General features: G+C 32.8%; 3 protein-coding genes across 6 annotated transcripts; 1 reads left to right on the top strand and 2 right to left on the bottom strand.

The window, feature by feature from the left end:
* The first annotated feature begins 3,091 nt into the window (after positions 1 to 3,091).
* Positions 3,092 to 6,503, top strand: LOC100782145 (uncharacterized). The gene is made up of 2 exons (XM_003547186.5): positions 3,092 to 5,742; positions 5,852 to 6,503. Exons 1-2 carry the CDS (start codon positions 3,676 to 3,678, stop codon positions 6,275 to 6,277), a joined length of 2,493 nt encoding a protein of 830 aa, XP_003547234.1. The 5' UTR covers positions 3,092 to 3,675; the 3' UTR covers positions 6,278 to 6,503.
* Positions 6,504 to 6,772: 269 nt separating this feature from the next.
* Positions 6,773 to 10,383, bottom strand: LOC102662879 (elongation factor Tu, mitochondrial; the record flags this gene model as incomplete). Its single annotated transcript, XM_006598270.2, has 11 exons — positions 6,773 to 7,083; positions 7,539 to 7,779; positions 8,056 to 8,118; positions 8,198 to 8,263; positions 8,359 to 8,445; positions 8,913 to 9,115; positions 9,240 to 9,330; positions 9,426 to 9,554; positions 9,802 to 9,876; positions 10,075 to 10,164; positions 10,309 to 10,383. Coding segments are annotated over 11 exons (1,191 nt in total), but the record flags the coding sequence as incomplete, so codon positions are not given.
* Positions 10,384 to 12,881: 2,498 nt separating this feature from the next.
* On the bottom strand, positions 12,882 to 21,794 carry LOC100781610 (uncharacterized). Of its 4 annotated transcripts, none has more exons than XM_006597504.4 (13): positions 21,434 to 21,794; positions 20,411 to 20,492; positions 19,843 to 19,946; positions 19,020 to 19,146; positions 18,446 to 18,540; positions 17,582 to 17,705; positions 16,880 to 16,960; positions 15,749 to 15,847; positions 15,258 to 15,416; positions 15,112 to 15,172; positions 14,922 to 14,998; positions 13,836 to 14,009; positions 12,882 to 13,723 (listed from the first exon to the last, which is right to left on the bottom strand). In XM_006597504.4, the coding sequence occupies exons 1-13, from the start codon at positions 21,469 to 21,471 to the stop codon at positions 13,196 to 13,198; spliced, it is 1,749 nt and encodes a 582-aa protein (XP_006597567.1). In that variant the 5' UTR covers positions 21,472 to 21,794; the 3' UTR covers positions 12,882 to 13,195. The 4 variants fall into 4 exon arrangements, with proteins under 4 accessions (XP_006597567.1, XP_006597568.1, XP_040865913.1 ...); XM_006597505.4 differs by having other exon boundaries at positions 14,922 to 14,992; XM_041009979.1 differs by lacking the exon at positions 21,434 to 21,794 and adding an exon at positions 20,586 to 21,159.
* Between the last annotated feature and the right edge of the window lie 451 nt (positions 21,795 to 22,245).

Raw genomic sequence — 22,245 nt, 5'->3', positions numbered from 1 at the left:
GATAACGAGTGACTCTAGAATAACTACATGAATAGACTTGAGGATTATGATTATATTTGACAAAATATTTTAATTAATTTTTAATTTTTTTATTAATTGAAAAAATTATTTAACTATTCAATAAATATGCTTTTTTAATAGTTTTCGTGTTTTTTGAAATGTTATTTTGAAGTAGTGTTTTTTTAAATATTAACTTTTAATTTTTTATATTTTATTCTGTTTTATCCTCAATATATTTATTTAGTTTTCTTATTATTTTTTTTAAAAATAAATTTTGATTTTATTATTTTTCTGTCATTTTATATTTTTCATTTAGTTCAGTAATTAATTTTATCAAATATTTGTAATTTAATAAACTAACATTTCAGCTAACAATTAATTTTTTGACTTTCAACTAATTTTTTAGTTAGTTTTTTAGCTAACCTATCTTATAATTTTGGTTCACGCCTAATTTAATAACAAAAGTTAACTAATAAAAATGATCTCCTATTTATTTGCACTATTTTAATCATATTACTGATTAATAGGAAAGCTCAAACACTATGTGATAAGAACAAATGGTCATCAAATCCATCTCAATAAAGCAACAATGGTAGCTAAATAATGCAGTGTATACTTTGCATATTTGAATTAGATGCTTGAGGTTCAATCCTTTGACTATGATTGCAACCAATATTTCCCCTTTTTTATTGTACAAGATGGGTAGCATGCATGAGCAACGTAATTAGCCACAAGCTAAATCCACACACACACACACACACAAAAGTCATAAGCTACGGGTTTCGAAAGTAACTCGTCTTTAATGAAAAATTGTGAGAGTGTGATAATTATCTTTCCGTGCACTCCAACTCCAAGCGACAACAGAAGAGTTTTCCCGTGTGGTATAACTTTTTAAAAATGTGGAGAAACCAATCATAAGGAACCTGATTTGTGTGCGTAATTTTCTTTTACTTTACATTCACATGCTCTAATTTTTGCATAAAGCTTCATGCAATTCTTGTGGGGAAGACTGTAAGTCTCATCTACATGGATTCTACACATGAATCAGTTCTTGTATACATTTTTTTATTGTAAAATATGGAGTAAATAAAAAATATGCGAGAATCATTTCTTTTTATATAATCTCTCACGAAAAAAATACATACATTAGTTGGAATGTATATATATACTAACCTAAAAATATTTACTTGATTTTTAGATTTTCCTTTTCCTGAGTAAAGAAAGATGGAAAATATATTGAAATGTATACTTTATGTTATTACTTTTTTTAGAAGGATTTAAAAGGAAATAAAAAAAGTTATATAAGCTTAATATAAGTTTTCAAACGTGCAAATATTGTGTTACTCTTTACATAGACTTAAGTAACCCACTCTATTCAAAGTTAGATTACAATTTGAAAGGATACATTTCAGGATGATTAATCAAATTTTTTAACGGACGTTAGTTATTAATAAATATTCCAACTAATGTCATGATGAAAAAAAAAGTTAAATTATAATTTGTGTGAAAGAAAAAGTTTTGCTAGTAAAATACAATTAACTTAATTCCAAGTTTTCAACATGTACCAAAATGTCTACTAGTTTTTTTGTTTTGTTTTTTTTTGTAGATCTTTATCGTAAGTTGAACATAGACTAGTAATAAATAGCAATAACATCATTCGTTTGTTCATTTATACTATTAAAAAGTCTAATTGAATTGATTGAATAAGAATGGATAAATTATCATAAATTTTTTAGTATTATATATCTTTATTTTTACGAATAAAAAAATTGAAGATAAAATCATCAGCTCTACAACTCGTATTTTTTACTTTTATCAAGTCAACCAATACTTTTGAACAGAGAATTAATCACGCATGGCATGGGTTGAGGTGGACGACTGCCAAATTGTAGATAAAGAAATGCACGTGATTTAGTAATTTTTAAATAAATTTTAACTAATAAAAAATATATTAAATAATATGTTATTATTTTTTTAAAATAAATTATTATAATTACTGTATTTTTATCAGCATCAAATATGTACTAAAGTATGAAAATAGGTTTGAATAAAAAAAACTACACACCAATGACTCTATTTACTTTCAATTGATTGACTTTGAGAAAAAAATATTTTCTGTTCAATTTTTTAAAAAACTTATTTTGAATATATTGCGTGTAGAGTGATGTTACATCTTCTTATAAATACTTTTGTAATTAATAGTTTCTACTATTTTATAAAGAAAATATTTTAGGCTTAGAATTATGGTAAGAACTGATGTAAAAAAGTATGTACTTTTTACAGCATTTCTCAATAGAAGCAATGCATAAAGTTCTATTGGTCCCAAAATATTTACTTTTTACGGTCTTTTTTTTTTATTATTTACAAAAAAAAAAGTGTATTTGATCTTGTGTAAATTAGGTGCATTTCTATTCATTTTCACATTAAGAACATGGTTAAGAACAATAATACTACTTTGAGTAACTTCAAAAAGACGTGTACCAAATGATTTCTAATGAGTAACCAAACACATTATATATTTATATTGATTGATTCTACTTGAAATCGATCTCAGTTTTTCACTAATATACCAATATTCTACATGTTTGTTTGGACATCACTTGAAACTGTCGAACCAGTCCAAAACCGAAGCATGAAATCGGTTTGAACCAGTATTTTTTAATTTTTGAGAAATATTTACTAAAAGAAATTTACACTTTCATGTACATATAGTAAGTTTATTAATTTTTATATTAATTATTTATACTTAACATGATTTTTAATTGATTGAGATTATATAAATTACTGTATAATTTTGTTGTATGAATAATCTATTTTTCTCTCTTTTCTTTTGTGTCTAATAGTACAATAGGTGTTTATGAAATATTTTTCTCCTTAATTTTGGTAAAAAAATGTTACATAGACACTCATTATACTATTTAACACCTAGAAAGAAAAAGAGGAAGAAAATAAATATTTTTTTTGTCCTCTCATAAAAAGTTAGATCTTACTCTCACAAAATAATTTTTTTAATAAGATGAATGTAAATAATTATAAAAGATAAAAGATAATAAATTGATACTAATTTTACGCATTTAATAAAACTCATAATTTTTTGTTTGAAAAGAATATTAGATTATTTTTTGTTTCCACTGAAAAATTTCTGCATCTGTCACTAATTAATCTTTTGGAAGTGATAAGCTACTGTTTGTCCGGATGTGAAAGTAAAAGGAATAAAAAAACCAAGCTGGTTGACTAACAAAATTATTGACTTGTTACTCCACCAATTAAAAGGGTGTGAATCTTTGAAGCTGATACTTCCAAAAAAAACGTGAGATATCCGCTTCGTCGTTATGCTACGCACTCACCTAGATTGACACTCATAAGAAACTTCCTAGAAAAAAAAAAAGAGAAAACAATGCAAGCTTTACACGAGGGAAAGAAATAAGTTTAACCCTTCCACACGTTACTAAGATTGCTAAAAAAGCATAACCAACGACATCTTCGAAAATAGACGGCAAGATAGTGAAGCTTAGCGTCACTCTTTCCCCAACATGCCTCAATATAAACGTGCCCTCTAAGCTCCTCATTCTTGTATAAAAAACCATCTCGCCCTTAATCCTTGATAGAGACAACAAACACAAAAAAACATTCACTTACTTCAAAGTTGCAACATAATAACATATCATTAATATCATGGATCATAGGCTTTCTGTGAAAAAAGAAGGAGAGGGAATCGTTCACATACAAGTTGCTGAACTCCACAGGCTAAGCGAGACAAGCAAAACCAGCACCATGTTTGAGCCTCGTGGACTCAGCAGTATTGAGAAGAGAGACAGTGATGCAGATAACTCTTTCTCTGCAGCAACAGCTAGAGCACCAGAAAAGAAGCTGACCCTCTTTGCGCTTCGTCTTGCGGTGCTTGAAAAAGCAGCCACTAGCCTTGGAACTCTTGGTTTCATATGGGCAACCGTTGTCCTTCTTGGCGGTTTCGCCATCACTTTGGACATAACCGATTTCTGGTTCATCACCATCATACTGTTGATTGAAGGGACAAGGATTTTCAGCAGAAGCCATGAGCTTGAGTGGCAGCACCAAGCCACATGGTCTATAACTGATGCTGGAATCAACAGTTTCAGGATGCTAAGGTCCTCCCCAAACTTGCTTCTTCAAAGTATCGAGAGCCTTTTCAGGCCAATTGTAACCAAGAAGCAAAGGAGAGACATGATGGAGTCTAATGTTACCCCCAGGTATAGGGATAATACCACCATTAGCATATGGACACCAACTCGCATGTGGATTAGTTCAGATGTTCCACTTCTTCCATATGCTAGATGGTTTTTCCTTTCAAGGCATATCAGCAAGCTTCTGTATTGGCTTCAGCTTTTTTCGGCGACGGCTTGTGTTGTTCTTTCGTCGATGAAACTCGTCAAGCATAATTATGGGGAGGTTGACAAGGGAGACACTGACAAGAGGAACCGGGAGTCTGCTTTGAATATATTTTATGCCTTGGCTTTGGCTGAGGCTTTGCTTTTCTTGATGGAAAAGGCTTACTGGGAATGGAAGATCAGCTACTGCAAACTGTTGGATGAGGTTAGCAAGGAGTGTGGGTTGGGACCATCAGGGATGGTGTCAATTAGAAGGTTCTTTTATGATGCCTATTCTAGGTGTGTCAATGGGAGCATATTTGATGGGTTGAAAATGGACATTGTCTGTTTTGCTATGGATCTCTTGGCCTCAAACTCTCCTGATGAGCAGCTCATTGGAGGAAGAATTCTTCGCCAATTCGCTGTGAGTGAACGGTTTTCTGATGATACCCTTCAGAAGCTTGGAATTTCCATATCTGTGGTGGAGAGGCTAGTTGAGATGTTGAATTGGACAGACCACAAGGAGGAAGAGATTAGGCTCTCAGCTGCAGAGATTTTATCTGCACTAGCTGGCAAGAAGCAGAACTCTCTGCGTATAGCTGGGATACCGGGCGCTATGGAGTCGATATCATCTCTTCTCCAAACTAACAGGAATTGCATACATGCAGCTGATGAAATTGGAGAAAAGAAACTCATATTTGATCATCCCAATTATGGCTACTGGACATTTAACCATTTGGGACTCCTCATTCTGAAGAAACTTGCCCGTGATCATGACAACTGTGGAAAGATTGGAAACACAAGAGGCCTGCTCCCAAAGATCATAGACTTTGCACATGCTGAAGAGAGGTTGCTGAAGAATGAGAATGCTACACCATCTCAAATTCTGACAGTGAAGAGATCTCTGCAGCTGGTGAAGATGCTGGCTAGCACAACAGGCACCTACGGGAAACATCTTCGAAGGGAGATTTCGGAGATAGTTTTCACAATCAGCAACATCAGAGATATTCTAAGGCATGGAGAGAAACACCCCTTGTTACAGAAACTGAGTATAGAAATTTTAACCAGTCTTGCATTGGAAGAGGAGGCAACAGAAAGGATTGGAGGCACAGGTGGAGTACTTAAAGAATTGTTCAACATATTTTTCAAAGATTACATTGCTGAAAATCGGAAAGATGTAACCACTGTTGCTGGGGAGGCCCTAGCAATGCTGGTATTGGAAAGCAAGAGCAACTGTCATAGGATTTTGAAGTTGAAAGTATTGGAAAGGCTGATAGAGGCATTGAAAGTTCCGCCACTTCATATCAATGCTGCTAGAATTCTAAGAAATTTATGCACCTACAGTGGATCAGAATGCTTCAAACAGTTATGGGGGGTTACAGCTGCAGCACCCACAGTAAGTGTTACTCTACCTTAATAATTTTGGGCTAGCAACAAGTGAACTATATAGTATGTTTTTGTTGTATGCTTCAAACTAAATTTTTAACCATTGCACAACCTTGCAGGTACTTCAGGCAATCATGTCACAAGAAAACAAGCTACAGGAAGTGATGATTGGACTAGCGGCAAGTGTTTTCTCATTCATGACTTCCTCTGAATCAAGCACTGTATTTGAAGAATCTGGGATCACCGAGGCTGAACTGGCAAATAAACTAATCCATATTCTCAAGAAACACCGATATCCTCCAACTAAGGTCCCCAGGATAAGGAGATTTGTGATAGAGCTGGCAATTTGGATGATGAAAGAAAGAGAAGAAAACATTCATACTTTCAAGGATTTGGGAATGGAGGAGGTGCTGGAGGGTGTCTTAGAGACCACTTCAGAGCTTGAAAGCTTTAATGTTTTCTCTGGTACTGTGGGACTGAACCGGCACAATCTAACAATTCACTCACTGGTTGAAACAGCATTGAAGTTTCTGGAAGATAGGTAAATTAATGACGCACAGAACCATGTTGCAAAATCAGTAAACCATGTTGATCCAGAGCAATCATTGTAATAGTATACTTGTACATATGTGTGTGTAAACTAGTAATTATAGTAAATTCTTTAGGAAGGTTGCCATGTTTGCTGGGGCTGGAAAGATAGCTTGACTCAATGATTTATTCACTATTTTTTTTTTCAGATTCAATGTTATTATTTGAATTGAATTATCCATATTTCCTTTTGTGATTAAATTCATTCCTTCCTGCATTGAAATTAAAGAAAAAAAAGATCCATATAATCTTAGATTTTTCTTCTTTAGGCCAGACTGACTTTGGAGTAATCTTTTGATTGTTGTTTCTATCCTTGATCAGATGTCTAACAAGGTTTCATAGTTATATAAGAGCCGGATGTTTTGTGGCTTTAGTTGTGGCAGCCAATGAAGTTATTCTAAGTTTCTAACAATACACCAAACAAGAAAAAAGAGAAAGATATCTTGAAGAAATTGACATTATTAACTAAACCAACAAATTTGAACCACTTTCCCTCTGGTCCATGAAAAACATAATGAACTAGCATAATTATCTAAAATAAACAAAACAAAACACATTGAAACGGAACTACCGTACCAAGTGTCAAAAAAAAGTCACACATAGAATCCTCCTAGAACATTGCTCTCAGTCCCTACTCACGACTTATTTACAAATTACTGGACAAAAGATGTTGTAGAATTTAGACCAACATCCTAAGCCATCACTTTGGAGACAACTCCTGCACCTACTGTTCTGCCTCCCTCTCTCAAAGCAAATCTTTGTCCTGTTTATAAATAAAGTAAATACAGTCAAATCATATTGTTGAATGTAGTCACAAACAAAACAAAGTTGCAAGCATGAAACAAAGACAATGCAGAGACAATTATAAATTAAATTCTAGACCTTCCAAATTCGTCAGAAAGAAATCGGCACACATTAACTTTTAGGGGATATATAACTGAAAAAAAACTTAGTTACACAGAATTAAAAGAACATAAAGTTTAAAGATGCTTAATCAATTTCCAATTAGGGTAGCTGGCCCTGTAGTCTGTAGTTAGTATTAGTTAAAGTTTAAAGATGCTTAATCAAATTCCAATTTTACTAGGGCATCAATTTACAAAATGCGAATAATTAATTATAAGAAAGCTAGAGACATTATGAAAAAAATAATATATAGGTGACCTATTGTAGATAATGCAGCATCTTTATGATCTATGTCACATCTAGGATTCAACCTACCTATTTCAAGAGGAACAGGTGATATCAGCTCAAAAGTTGCAGTCACATTATCACCAGGCATAACCATCTTAACACTTTCTGGTAATTCCACCTTTCCGGTAACATCTGCAGTCCTCAAGTAAAACTGTGGCTTATAGTTAGAGGAAAAAGCAGTATGACGGCCACCTTCATCTTTTGAGAGGACATAAATCTCTGCTTCGAACTTCTTATATGTTTTAAATGCACCAGGCTTGGTCACGACCTGTAATTTTCATCAACAGAAAGTTTAGAAAAAGAAAAAGAAAAAAAAAGGTTCATTTTCATAAATTGAATGACACTCATAAAACTTAATCACATGAAATAGTGGTTACAGATTTTCATATGAGCCCTCATTAATTACAAATTTTGCAAGAACTCACCTTTTCACGTCAAGAGTAAGAATTACCATATTTCCACTACCATCTTAAGTTTTAGATCAATGCTGAACATAAATTTCATATGTTAATATTACTTTACACTTTGAATTAGTTCCACTCACCATTCCTCGCTGTACATCATCGCGCTTCAGACCACGTAGAAGAAGTCCCACATTATCACCAGCCTTGAAATTTAATTATCCATCAATCCAAATCCAGGCAAAAGGAAGGAAGTAGAGAGGATGGTAGTATGATTTTACTTACTTCCCCTCGATCCAAAATTTTCTTGAACATTTCCACACCAGTTACAGTAGTCTTCAAAGGTCCACTCTTTACACAAAGACTGAAAAATACAAAAGCATATACCATAAAGCAAAACACTCATTAACATGACATGATAATACATATTTGACTTCCATGTCTACCTGTGTTAGTCCCAATACTTCAACCTCCTCACCTACTTTGATGGTGCCTTGTTCAACACGACCAGTCACAACAGTTCCACGCCCCATCACAGAAACCAAACATGGTGGAAGGAACACATCAAGAAGTTGACAACATATGTAAAGCAAATATAAACAAATTATTTAAGAAATACACAACAGAATACAGTAAGGCTTAAGAAATATCATTTTATTAGGTTATCATAATAAGGAAAGTGTTTGAACTGAATTATTGTAATTCCTAGAAAAAAAAATAGTATACAAAGGACTACTAATTCGGGTTAACCAATTTTCAGCTGTGTTAAAAGCTGAAGTCTCTTGCAAGAAAAACTTGAAAATAGTAGATAGAAACGTACATCGTTAGTGACTTTTTGGGGTGATTATATTTTTTCCCTCTTTTTCATCCTTATCCTTATTCATGGAGGAGGAGGAAATATGGGCAACACCAATGTCCAGAAATTGCTTTGTATTATGAATATAATATTTCACTAAGAATTGTTTTGATATACATCAGTTATGATCTTTGTGCTTACCAGAATTGAGAAAACATCATCTACTGGCATTAAGAAAGGCTTATCAAGTTGCCGCACAGGATCCGAAATGTATTCATCCAAAGCATCCATTAGTTTTAAGATAGCCTTCTTTCCAAGTTCTTCATTAGTTCCCTGCGATGCAGACAGGGCAGAACCTCGTACAATTGGAATCTCATCCCCAGGAAATTTGTAGAAATTAAGCAGTTCTGTAAAAATGTTGTTTGTCAAAAGGATGCACATCAGATTAGTAGAATATATAAAAGAAACGTTCTGTTAAGAGGTAGATTAATTTTTCTTCCCATTCAAATAAAACTTCATAACACTTCATACCGCGAAGCTCCATTTCTACAAGTTCAAGCAGCTCTGGATCATCAACAGCATCAACCTTATTTAGAAAGCAGAACAATGATGGCACACCAACCTGACACAGGAAACAAGAAGAACACCCCATGTATGTTATGATCTTACGGTTTTGGAATGTAATTAGATTTTATGAAAACTGAGTTCTGCTTTTACACATTGACAAAAAGAGCTATTAGCCTGGCGAGCAAGCAGTATGTGTTCCTTTGTTTGAGGCATTGGCCCATCTGGAGCAGAAACCACAAGAATTCCACCATCCATTTGTTCAGCTCCAGTTATCATGTTCTGTAATTTCACCAAATGAATTAATTGAAGATGGAGTCCATACAGACACGAACATATACAAGATCATCAAATAATCAATCATTCACAAATAAATAAAATCACACATTCTTCAAAGTAATGCAATGCATATTCATTCAATATAGAAGGAAGAGCATAAGGTTCATAATTCATACCAAGAAAATTGACTCAGAAATAAATAAAAAATTATAATAATCAAGCATATAGATACTTTAACAACTAACCATACCTTAACATAGTCTGCATGCCCTGGGCAATCAACATGGGCATAGTGCCTCTTTGCTGTCTCATATTCTACATGAGCCTGTAAGATCAAGATAAGAATCTCAAGAGAAGTTTACAAATTTTATTAGTAAAACAATTAGTTCTGTGCAATTCTTGTGCTATTTTAATATCATAGTTTATTTTAACAATAAAAAAGAACAATTAGTTCTGTATCATTCACAACATGCATAATTGGAGTATGGACTTAGAAAAAAAAACAGTGATCTATATCTCTCACAGTCGCAACAGTAATTCCTCTCTTCTTCTCCTCAGGAGCCTTGTCTATGTCCTCAAAGGCCGCCTTGGCTTTACTTTCTTCAGCTAGCACCTGTTCCACAAAATCAATCCTCGTATATAAATATTGTCCAAGTCCAACACAAGACCTGAATCAAAATGCTTATGCCAAAAAGAAATTGAAATTAAAGGTAGAATTCCACTATTTAAGAATCAGGACACGGAAATCAAGCCAAACCTTGGTAATTGCAGCAGTTAGTGTGGTTTTCCCGTGATCAGCATGCCCAATTGTGCCCACGTTAAGGTGGGGTTTTCAGCAAAAAATAATAATGTTAACAATGAAAAGGAAACACACTTTAAACAACCATCATAACAATATCATGCAAAGGCCCTTCTTTATGTGGAACAAGAAATAAAATAATAATAATAATAATCAACCATATATCTGCTATCTGTATTTCTATTTCCACACACATATCCAGTGCCACCACAATTAAGGATTGATCGAAGGAAAACTTCTTAAAAAATATATTTATCATGAATTAGGATATACAAGTGCTCAAAGTCTCAATCTGGTTATTTGGGCCGGAGATTAGCGAACTTAAGTTCATTAATAGTTTGCTGACACACAATAACCACTTCTACTTCAAATGATTAAAGGTTGCATTTTCTTCATGTGCATGATCACATGTACGTAAATGAATCACCACATGCAAGGACAGGTATGATCATCAAGTAAGCAACACCAATAGCATAAATAATACTCCTTGGCCACAACAAGAAGTACATAAGAAAATCTTCAACTGACATAAAAAAGAGAGGGAAAAGGAGAAAGAAAGAGCAATGTTGTCCCTAGAAAAGGAGGGTCTTTACGTTCGAGCGAAAGTGGCCAATGATCTCTGTAGATGCAAGTTTTGGGATATGGTGGTGCAAATTCCACGAGAGAGTGACTGGTAAGCACTTGTGAAATGCAAAGAGAAAAGGAGCTGAGGCGCTTAGAATTTAGGTTTCTGAAAGCAGTGGAAGCCATGAGAATGGATTACACACACTTCACACTGAACTGAAGAATAAGGAAGGAACGTGAGAGAGAATGATAACAACTGAACTGAACTGATCATAGTCGCAGTTTGTTCTTCATCTACTTGGCCTTATCTTTAGTTGACACATCGTCGATAGAATCCGGAATAATATTCGCTAAAAAAGCCTGATTCACTCACACACATCCCTATTGGTTCATTTTGATTTGTGGGCGCAACAACAAATACATAGGACAATGAAAAGCGAATTCTGACTTATGTTTAGGATATATGGATTAGACGATATGGTCAAAAAAAGGATATATAGACGATAAATGTGTATAATTGTTTTGTAACACACTCTAAGATGTAGTGACACAGAAAAGAAAAGCGTGTTAAGTAGTTCCAAAACGAAAAGGTGCCTGCTAATTAGATATGATTCAGAAAGATATAGAAAAAAAAAGTATTTGTTATATAAATAATACTCGTATAACTCTTATGCTTGATAAATTAGAATAAATATCTCGAACAATGTGTAATCGAGAGCGATTTTAGCGATTTATCTTAACCTCTTATCTTTTTCGATCCATTATTTTTAATATCTTTAATTTTAAATTGAATTTTAATGGTTTTTTTAAATTATCATTAATTAATAATAACATATACCACCACTAATTGCATGTGGATCAATTATCTACGGTAATCCTACCTAACTAGAGCAATATTGCCTTTGATGAAGAATATTTGTTGTCTAGACAAAAAAAAATTATACCAAACTATTGATAATAAATTTAAAATATAATTTATATGTTTGAAAATATTTATTTATCACAAAATTTACTTATTTTATAATTTATATATTAAAAAATATTTACTTTTTATAAATTTAAGTTGTATATGCATGTACATCACAAGTTGTCAGTTTAAGACTTATTAAGCTTAATGAAAATTAAAATATATTTTTTTAGAAGGTTCAGGGAGACGACTATATAACAAGTTATCTTTATACGTAGAATGGTTACCAACTAAGTAAAAAAGTCTTTGTTTGAATTAATATCATATTTTCCAATTCTTACTAAATCTGTTTAAGGGATCGGAGTAATGTTATTTCTTTGTAGATTAATATGCATTTGTTATTTATCTTCATTTGATAATTCTGTTATGTTTTATTAGTGTCAATAATGGATGCCTAAATTGTAAATATTCAAAAAATAAGGTATTTCCACTTAAGCAAAACCTCATTTTCTTACATGTGTTGCTCTATTCACATGGCCGAGAATCGAACCTCTGACATTTGCTTAAAGGGCCCAAGCTATTTGTGGATATTTGTTAGTTTCATATGTAGAAATATAAATTTCAGAGGAATATAACAATTTCTAGAGTTCAACTTTCATGCATCGGTAATGTAAAAATTATTATACTATCAACCAATTATAAATAATCTTAGATACATCTCATAAAATAATTATTATAAAAATTAACAAATTAAACAAACCTTTCACATAAAAATTCCATTTTCAATTTAATGAAAATTGAAAGCTGTGAAAACTGATAATTATTATTATTCATGAAAACTGTTATTGTTATTGCAAGGGTTAAAGGAGATAGTACATCAAAAGTTCTTTTAAAAGCAGAAAATATATCAACTAAGCTAAAATGCTGACATGACAAAATTGTATTATTAAATATTGCTTATAGGTTTCATAAAAATAAATATTGCTTATATGAATTTATATTCTATAAATAGATAAATAAATTTAAAATAAATTTTAACAGGTATCATAAACACAAGTCAAGGCCTAACAGAAAAACTTTAAGCCACCCCACGGTATAGTTGGATACAATTACACCAAGCTTAGATGAGAAAAATGTAAAAGCATTCAAGGGAAAAATCAATAAATCATGCATAAGCATGGGCAAATAATGGAGACTTCCAGAAATTCTAGTTCAACGGGGTAAAAACACAACAACTCTCTCTTACGGTGAAAGAATATTAGATGAATGCTCTAAACATACAGAACTTAGTACAAGCAACCTATTTCTTTTGTGGAGCATTTTACAAACTAATGTAGTATATTTTATAGTTACAAAAACAATGACTCTCTAATCTTATCGATTGTGACTGTTTCTGAAAAAGTTGAAATCCCAACGTCCCAGTAAGCAGTTCAAGACATGGCCTGCTGGATTCTTAATAACAGTTAATGTGGCTTTTGTATTATGTGATATGTCAGTGTCTGATGAACTTTGTAAGCTAGCAGAATTATCATTACAAGCAGTAGTACTTTCGGTATTGCTAGAATCCGCGACGGATGAAGTGTCCAGTGGTGGTGGTTGTGGTAGTGGTATTTTGCTTGATGAAAGACTTGGTACTGGACTTGGAATCACTGAAATGGAATTTGGTTCAGTTTTCAAGGGCTCCAATGCATCAGATGCAGTGGAAATCGTTTTAACACTCTGGTTGAGTAAAGAAGGTTCTGTCTCCATAGGTTTGGAAATCTTGTGTGAAGAAGCATGTGAATCATCCTCATCCGATGGCTCTATAGACATGGTACTAGCACTGCTAACAGGTGGTTGTTCTACCTCTGGAATTCGTATTTCTCGGTCTTTCAATGAATCCACCACTGCTTCCATGAACATCTGAGTAATACGGACAAATCCATAAAAACCAATTATACAACTTTCAGTGTATAACATCATGCATTCAAACTTTCAATTTATGTTATGTGTGATAACCAACAAGTTGACTCACTTTTTGTTCTTTCTTTGCACTAGATGGACAGCCTGTAAAGTCATCAAGTTGAAATTCCACATAGTGGTCATCATCTAGATCGGTTGGAATGAGGGGACTATAGAGACGACCATTTGATAATTCAAAACTAATAATAGTAGAAGATGATGAGGAAAGACCATCACATTTCTGTGCCTGTTGTGCAAAAATATCGCGCAAAATTAGAAACTATATAGTTCATTTGAGTTTGATCACCTAACCAACTCCCTTCAATTTAGGCCTCTGATTAAACATGTTGTTTATTACTATCTATTACAGATTTTGTTCCTGTCTTTATCTGAAGCTAGACATTGGAATAAATTACATCATTGAATCTTGAGAGTTGAAACTAGGTATTGGGGCCTTCTAGTTGCACTAGTAATGGTTACCCACCATGCACATGCAAAAAATAAATAAAATCATGTTTGGTATAAAAGTAGAAATTAAAATTTATGAGAACACAAGCTCCCCCTTTTAAACGGTAAAAATTAAATGAAAGATGAGCTACAGGGCTGAAAGCTTAATCATTCATGAGCTTTTACTTAATAGCTTAAGCTTTTGGAGATGTCAGTCCTTTAGAGTTTGCATTATACAGTTCTTTAATTCCATGGTTAGTAGCATCAGAATTCTGTTAATCTGCTAGATATATTTGTAGTAGAGATTTTCAAAAGTTTGATGAATATCTAGGGGTCTCTTCTGCAAGCTTGGAGCATTTTCAAGGTTTTCAAACGCAAGGAACACATTGTTCTATATGGCAATGCAAGGATTTTTGCAGTTATTTAGTGCTAATAATAGGAGATAAAAGCCAGGATTTTCAAGGCTTTCATGGATAAAGTTGACTTCTTAAACCTAACGGATTTTATAGAGCATATATCATATATGGACAGAAGGACCAATTTACATTTTATATTTATCACATGAATATTAAATTTTCCCTGCTTCCAGACATAACTGGTATTGCAGGAAGCACCAATCTACATTAAATATTCATCGTGTGAATATTTTCTCAGCAAGCTATTTGCATGCTATTCTGAATTCTGATAGTAAACTAAGAAAATACATACAAACCTCCCTCATACTCATTGGTCTTTTTAAGCAGACTTGCTTAATGTCCTCCACAGTACTGCTTGTTGATGGTTCTGCAACTAACAAAAATAATTTAAGAGATTTGCATTAGTAGTGAGGTTACCAAATGCAAATCCTCATGTATAGCAATGCAACAGGAATAGTTAAGAGACACAGGATATTTGAATCATGCCTTTGTTTCGAAATGATGGTTCATTGCCAAAGTCAAATTCATGCACAGATCTCCAAACATCCTGTAACATTTAAAATAATAATGTTAAAGAATGGAACTTTGCATTTTGACCAAAATGAAACCAAAGAGATGCATGTTGAATTTACCTTACCAAAGTAATCATTCATAATGTCAAAAAATGATTCCCCAAGCTCATCTTCTGGAGGTTGTAAAACATTGTGCAAAAAGATGTTTACGGAATCAAAATAATACTGAGGACGTGAAGAGTTGTGATCTCCCTCAAATTTAATTATGTTTTTGTCTCCCTACAAAGCATAAACAACCATATTATAGATCCAAAAGAGTTTAATTTTTTTTTAAAAAAAGGAAAGGTAAAAAAATAATTCTCAGGGTGGAAGTGTAGTCCCTATAAATATAGAAATATTCATTTCTAAAGAAATCGTCTATTTTTAGTCCTTGTTTATGGAAATGTGTCAAGTGTGGTCCGTATCCTTCACAAAACCATCTCCTTTTGGTCCCCAGTTTATGAAAATAGGGACTGCACATAGCACAAAAGGAGAAAAATGTTTTAGGGACTAAAAGTAAACATTGCTCTACTAAAAACATATTTAACCCAAATTCTTGCAAACATATTTACCATGTAAGCCTCAAGTATAAAATCTGAGTGATGAGGACGAATAAAATCATCATCAATGGCATGCCCTAGTAGAGCAGGAACAAAACAAGATTTTGCTACCTGCAATGCAAACAAATAATGAATGAATACAATGAAGAATATGAAAGTGCGAAAAACCAAAATAAATTCAATATGATAAGTTTTCCCCCAAATAATTTTTTCTATATAGTCTTGCATTTGCCTCAGATTTTTTCCCAACTAAAGATCTCTAGTTCTTTTTTTTATAAAAAGAAATATTATTACATAAGCAGGGGAAAATACATGAGAGAAAATTTCTACACTTTTGAATGCTCATAAAGTCATTATTTTATTTGTTCAGGAGGACAAACAATTGTACACTAGTTTCCTCTTTGGTTGTTTTGCCTCTGTCCTCCTATACTTCCTGAGTGATCACAAGCACCCAGTGTAGAAAGAAGATTGTAAATAATGAATCATCCTAATTTCTACCATTTAATTAAAATCAAAAGAAGTTCACCAGGTCCAAGAAAAGTTCAGTCATCACAGTCAATAAACAAAATGAATGATGATGTTCATGGTAACCCACAAAGTTTGACAAAATCAGAACCAGCCAAATTGTATTCCTCTACCCAACGTCCCTACCAGAGAAAAATTCCTCTAAGTTCAGTTTTTACTTCCATACTTTTAACTAGTTCAATCCTATTTGACTTAAATCATATAGCATTTGATTTCTTGACGGGGAAAGTTTCCTCCACACATGATAATTAATTAAGTTCAAAAAAAAATTCAGCACAAATATGTTAGTAATATATTTATGAGTTGCTGAGTAAAATTACAATCATATGACTGACAAACGAATAAGTGTACACTATTTCCAAATCAAAAAGAGAGAACAAAGTTTCCACAAGTGTATCCATTTCTCAAGTTCAAGCTAAAAAATAAAATGTTTCTTAACCAAGCTCAGGTACAGATGCTGGATTTGAACTGAAGTTATATCAAACAAATAATGAGGAAAATCAAAGGAAGAAAGTTCACTAATTATTTTTCTGTCAAATTATTCAATCATTACATACAGACAGCCAAATAAAAGTAATTTTTTCATTAAACAAAAAAAAAATCAAAAGGAAAAATAACCTTAACAGTGTTCAAGTTCATTATGTCAAATTTTGCCTTCTTCTGGATTGTTTTTCGCATGTATTGAATTGCAAACTTTACCTGTAACAGGAAGAACCAAATATAAATGGAAAAATCATAAGGCAATGACAATTTATTCTCATAAGAGAGAAACGAGGGCCATGAAATCAGATGCTAGCCATGTGTATAAAGTATTTAAATATTCATTGAAGGGGCTAAACATACTTATATGTTGCAAAATGCAAACTACAGATATTCACAGGTCCCTATCAAAAATAGCAATTATTCATCATAGGTGCTACATTGCTCCATAATAAACTATAGCCTAGGCCAACTACATTTCAAGAAATAGCCTATAAAAAAAAACATCTTTACAACAGCCTTGTTACTTATCACAAAACATGTATATGAACCTAATAGATGTCTAGAAAAGCTATAAATTCCAGCCTGGATGGATTGGGACCTTCTTTGGCATTAAATGAAACCTTCCCCAATCTAACGTTTGATCATAATATGTGGTTGGTAGCAAACCATAGACTAAGCCTGAAGGTGATTTTAATAACCTCAATGTAAAGAAGCATTAAAATATGAAATGAGATTATAGATCAATAGTTTTGGTTAGCTTAGTTCTATAAAAGCATTCTCATTTGCTGATAAAAAAAAAAGCATTCTCATTTGCATCAAAAAATATTATGCACTCACTGCAAATTTTGGCAGACGGACTCTGTACTTATCTACAAGTTCCATCATTAAATCAACCAAATCAGAGAAGGGACTGTCCAAAACCATTCCTGCAATTGAAGGATCCTCAGCTCCATACATAAGGCTGCAAGGAATGACATAATTAATGGCAAAAAGGAAAGTGATATTCACTGGTAAGACTGAATTGCTAAACAATCAGGGAGTTTATAAATTGACTTTAAAAATTAAGAAGCACATGGGTAGCACACTGTAAATGAGGAGAATGTGTTTTTGGTAGAACATGGTTTGAAATATTCAATGCAGAAAGGCTTAAATAAATACATGAAAAGCAGATCATTTCCACAAGTCTATAAAATATAGAACTTAAGATAACTTCTAAATTTCTAACAAATATACAAGAATGTACTATGAAATGCTTCATTCTCAAGTTAAGGTTGTACTCTGCACTCTGCAGCAACCCATTATTCAAGAATGATAATCATAGACGTGCCATACACCTTCTTTTAAAAGTTAAGGTCGTGTTCAGCTACCATTTTAAGGGCTGTGACCCCTTCACTGTTGTTTCCAATGCTATGATCAGTTGATCATTATTAACAATTACAAAAAATCATAATGAAGTCTTCATATATTCATCTCAAGCCACACTGGCTCTTACTAGAAGAGGATCACAACAGGTAAAGTATGTGATTTCTATTCTTTAACAAACTAATCAGCTTATTGACAATTAACTATAAGATCTGAGTAAAAATGGACCATATGGCAATATCATGATACCACCCTATGTACGACCCCCACCTTGGAGACCCTTCTTCAACCTTATTTACAATGTAAGGTCGAATGAAGAAGTGAATGATGAAAAATTACCTAGTCACAGCACCCATTGAGCGTCCCCATAAGCCAATCAGAGAAACATTTCCATCTGCCCTTAGATAGTTGACCACTGCTCTCAGATCATCCTTCTGAAAACAGCATACAATGTTAAATAGTCTTTCATAATAAAAAAATGGAAACAAAGCAAATGGCTGTAATGCATATGCAAATTCACAGTGAAGTACAAACACAAGCATTTCATTTCTACTGTGATGTAAGAAATTTATTAAAAAGAAATGAGGATATAAGTATCCTGCCTTAGGCACATGACAAATTTTATATTTTCTGCCAACGATACTCCAACATACATGTTACAAAAAATAATTTGGACTAGTTGATAATACTTTTGGATTGAATTTGTAAATATGCAAGTTTGTTTTCTTCTACCCCTTTTCAATGGATTATCTTTCATGTGTTACCTACCAATTAATCTCCCTATTGCTCTGGAAGATGAATCCTAGATACCTAAATCATGTAAATTGTGCCATGATATTATCCCCAATTATATCAATAATAATGATACAAGTAAATATGATATGTTTCAAACAGTTAATGAACAAGCACTTACTTCATTCCAACCTAGAGTGACATGCTCTCCTCCAGAGATTCCCGATCCCGAGAAATCCAGAGTAAAAACTGTAATATTTGAAGGAAGTAAAATTAGAGCAGCTTCACTGGCATCAACCCTGCATCCACTGCCATAAACATTGCACAAAATAAGCAAGATAAGTACATTTGATAAAACGTCTTGTTAGTTACTTCTCCAGTTCTCATATGTTCCAAAAAATGTAAGATAAAATATACTTTTAGTCAATAACAAATATTTAAAAAAGCAAAGTTTTCAAATTAGCATTGTTATGTTGATAATGAAAATGCTGCACCATATCAAACTAATTGCATGTATACAGATACATAAAAAATTGAGTAAGTAACGTTTTAAAATGGGACTGTGTTAGCTTCTAGTTAAACTTATACGTTTTATAGTAGTAAGCTGGTAAGAAAGGTCCATACAAACCAACTTTTAAAATTGATCAAAGTGCAAGTTTAAAATGATCAACCAGGTGGGTTTGAATTCCTTCCACTAACAAAATCTAACAAACTAACAAGTAACATTTGTCATTTGCCGATAAAGAAAAATGATCACCCACGTTTTCTAATAATGAGTAAGACAAATACACATGTTATTAACATAAAACCATTATAGTGCTCTTTTCTAAATTAAAAATGATATTTTTAAAACCGAGAGGAATAAAAAGAAAACACACATCTCCAAAGCAAAGTTTGAAATGTCTAGAAGAAAACTTTATTGTTTGAATAAAACTCTGAAGTTTGAATCATCAACTTGCATGCTAACAAAAAAATTAAGAAATACATATTTATCCCATAGTCACCTGTTTCCATGGCAATATATTACACATGGCAGAGGCTTTCCATCAGGACTGACTATAGGCATGTAATGGCTGCATTGAAGAACATCCCCACGGCTATTTTTTATCTGCAGAATATCAAATATTACATGACACTGATAATTCTGGTCATCAACTCAACTAAATAGAATAAACTTATAATGCTTATGATGAAAACAAAGAATGACATCAACAAAAACTTTGCAAATGAATTAGAACATCACATGCATACATTATGTCATAACTTAAATAGAAGTACTATGCAAAAAAGGAATCACCATAGTAATGTTTTAGATGTGACTAAACAATCCTTCCATGCTGGTATCCTAGATAAGAAATAATTCTTGGGACAGTTCTCCAAAAGAGCAATCACATTACTTGGAATTGAAACAAATTATGAAACTGAATTTCTTTCAGGGTAAAGGTTATGGCTTCAAAAGTAGAATCCTTTTCTAGCATGTGGTTGACAATTTAGTTATTGACTATGAAATAAGATAAAATCAATCATTTACTCTGGATTCAATGATTTTACCAACAGAATTTTTAACTATACCTCCATGTCCTTCCGTTGAAACCATTTCCCTTTTAGCATGAACTCATGATCCAATAAATCACTTTTTGGATCATATTTAGCTCTGCATGCCGGTAACGGATACAATCATAACGTAATAGCACAATAGTTTATGTTAAATTTGAAACAAAAATACTGCAAAAAAAAATTAATGAACCATGCAAATAACAGAACTCGATGCCAGTTCATCTTATGACATAGTTGAAGAAAGATGACCTCAAGAATGTAGCTATTTTGTGAAGGGCTTATATATCACATATAACTGCACAATTAAAAATATGTCAAAGTACTCAGCTTCACCTGATATCCTCAAAATTAGAAGGATGTGCCTTTTCATTGTGACACTTGAAAAGATTTTTAATTACCCTTACATGATATCTCCATTCTTACTCTTTTTTGTTTTTTTGGGCGATGTCTAGTGATGTCGAGATTCAGATACATGATTTGCGGATCTCATTTTCAGAACACACAAAACAATAGTTATAGTGATTGTAGGTATAAATTAAAAAATAAAAACTATTTCCATATATTTGTGCACAAAAGGAAGAAATTTGCAGAACAAGTTTGCCGTGGCTATCAGTATTTACATTATAGGTACCCTGAAAAGGATTAAAGACTTACATGATACATTACAGAAAAGTAAGACTTTTAAGGTAGCTTAAGAATAGATCTCAAATTTCCAAGCAAACAAATAACAAATCAACTTAACAGAATGAGCACACTGCACACACCCCCCCCCCCCCCCCCCCCCCCCCCCAAAATATAAAGATAATTCCATGATTCTCATAGAGATGCAAAGGAAATGAAAGCATTGAATATACTAATATCTTGCTCAAGCTCTTTCCTAGTAGAAAAAGAGAACAGTGGTGATTACAATTATGCTAAAATCAATAAGAAGCATAAGCAAACACCCAGATGAGAATGTGAAGAAAAAAAGAACTTTGACTGAAAAAGTTGATCCCAGCACAGAGAGAGAGCGAGGAAAAAGGAGAGAAGATGGTGTGCCTGGGTGGGCGAATGATGAAGTTGACAAGCTGTTCCATATTTAGAAACGATCAGAGATGGTATGTTTCAGCTGTTGAAGCAAACTAACATATAAAACATTTGAATTTTGCAATGAAAAGAAAGAAAAAGGTGTTGAAGGAAGGAGAGAGAGGAACTTGGTTAGACAAGACAACTGTGAGACAAAGAAGAATGTAACAGAAAGAAAAGACCGGAGGGAGCATGCTTTTGTTTTTGTTTTTGTTGGTCTTTTGTTTACTTCCATTCCAACTGTGCTCCTTCTTTTTCGTTTGTTGGAAATAACAGACCAAAAAGAAAATGAAAATAAAAATGATAATAATGCAAAACGTTGTTGTTGTTGTCAACCAAGTCTCGTCGTCACGTTGCTGATGTTGCTGGCCGAATGAACTCAAAAATTAGTGTCATCCGCCACAGCACAGTGCAACAATAAATTATTATTACTCCTTTGAAGAAAATTAATATTTTTTTGCTAGTTTTAAGTATTTTTATTTTAATTTATGACTTTTAAATTTTACTTGATTAAAAAATATATAACAATGCATGTTAAAGGTTATTTGTTTTTATCCCTCTCACGTGTCTTCTGGATTTGTCCTGTGTCTGCATTTTTTTAGTTGACATCTTAAAGGAAAAATACTTTATTATTATAATAAATACTTTGTAAAACTTGTTTTAAAATGAATTTCTATTTTAGTAAAATCATTGTCATTCAGAAGTTAGTTTAAGCATCATCTCAAGATATTTCTATGAAATATATCACACTATACTGCAAATAATTTTATTCTCTTATAAATTCT

The sequence above is a fragment of the Glycine max genome, chromosome 15 (assembly GCF_000004515.6).
Source record: "Glycine max cultivar Williams 82 chromosome 15, Glycine_max_v4.0, whole genome shotgun sequence".
NCBI lineage: Eukaryota > Viridiplantae > Streptophyta > Magnoliopsida > Fabales > Fabaceae > Glycine > Glycine max.
This window is presented reverse-complemented; position numbering and strand designations above follow the sequence as displayed.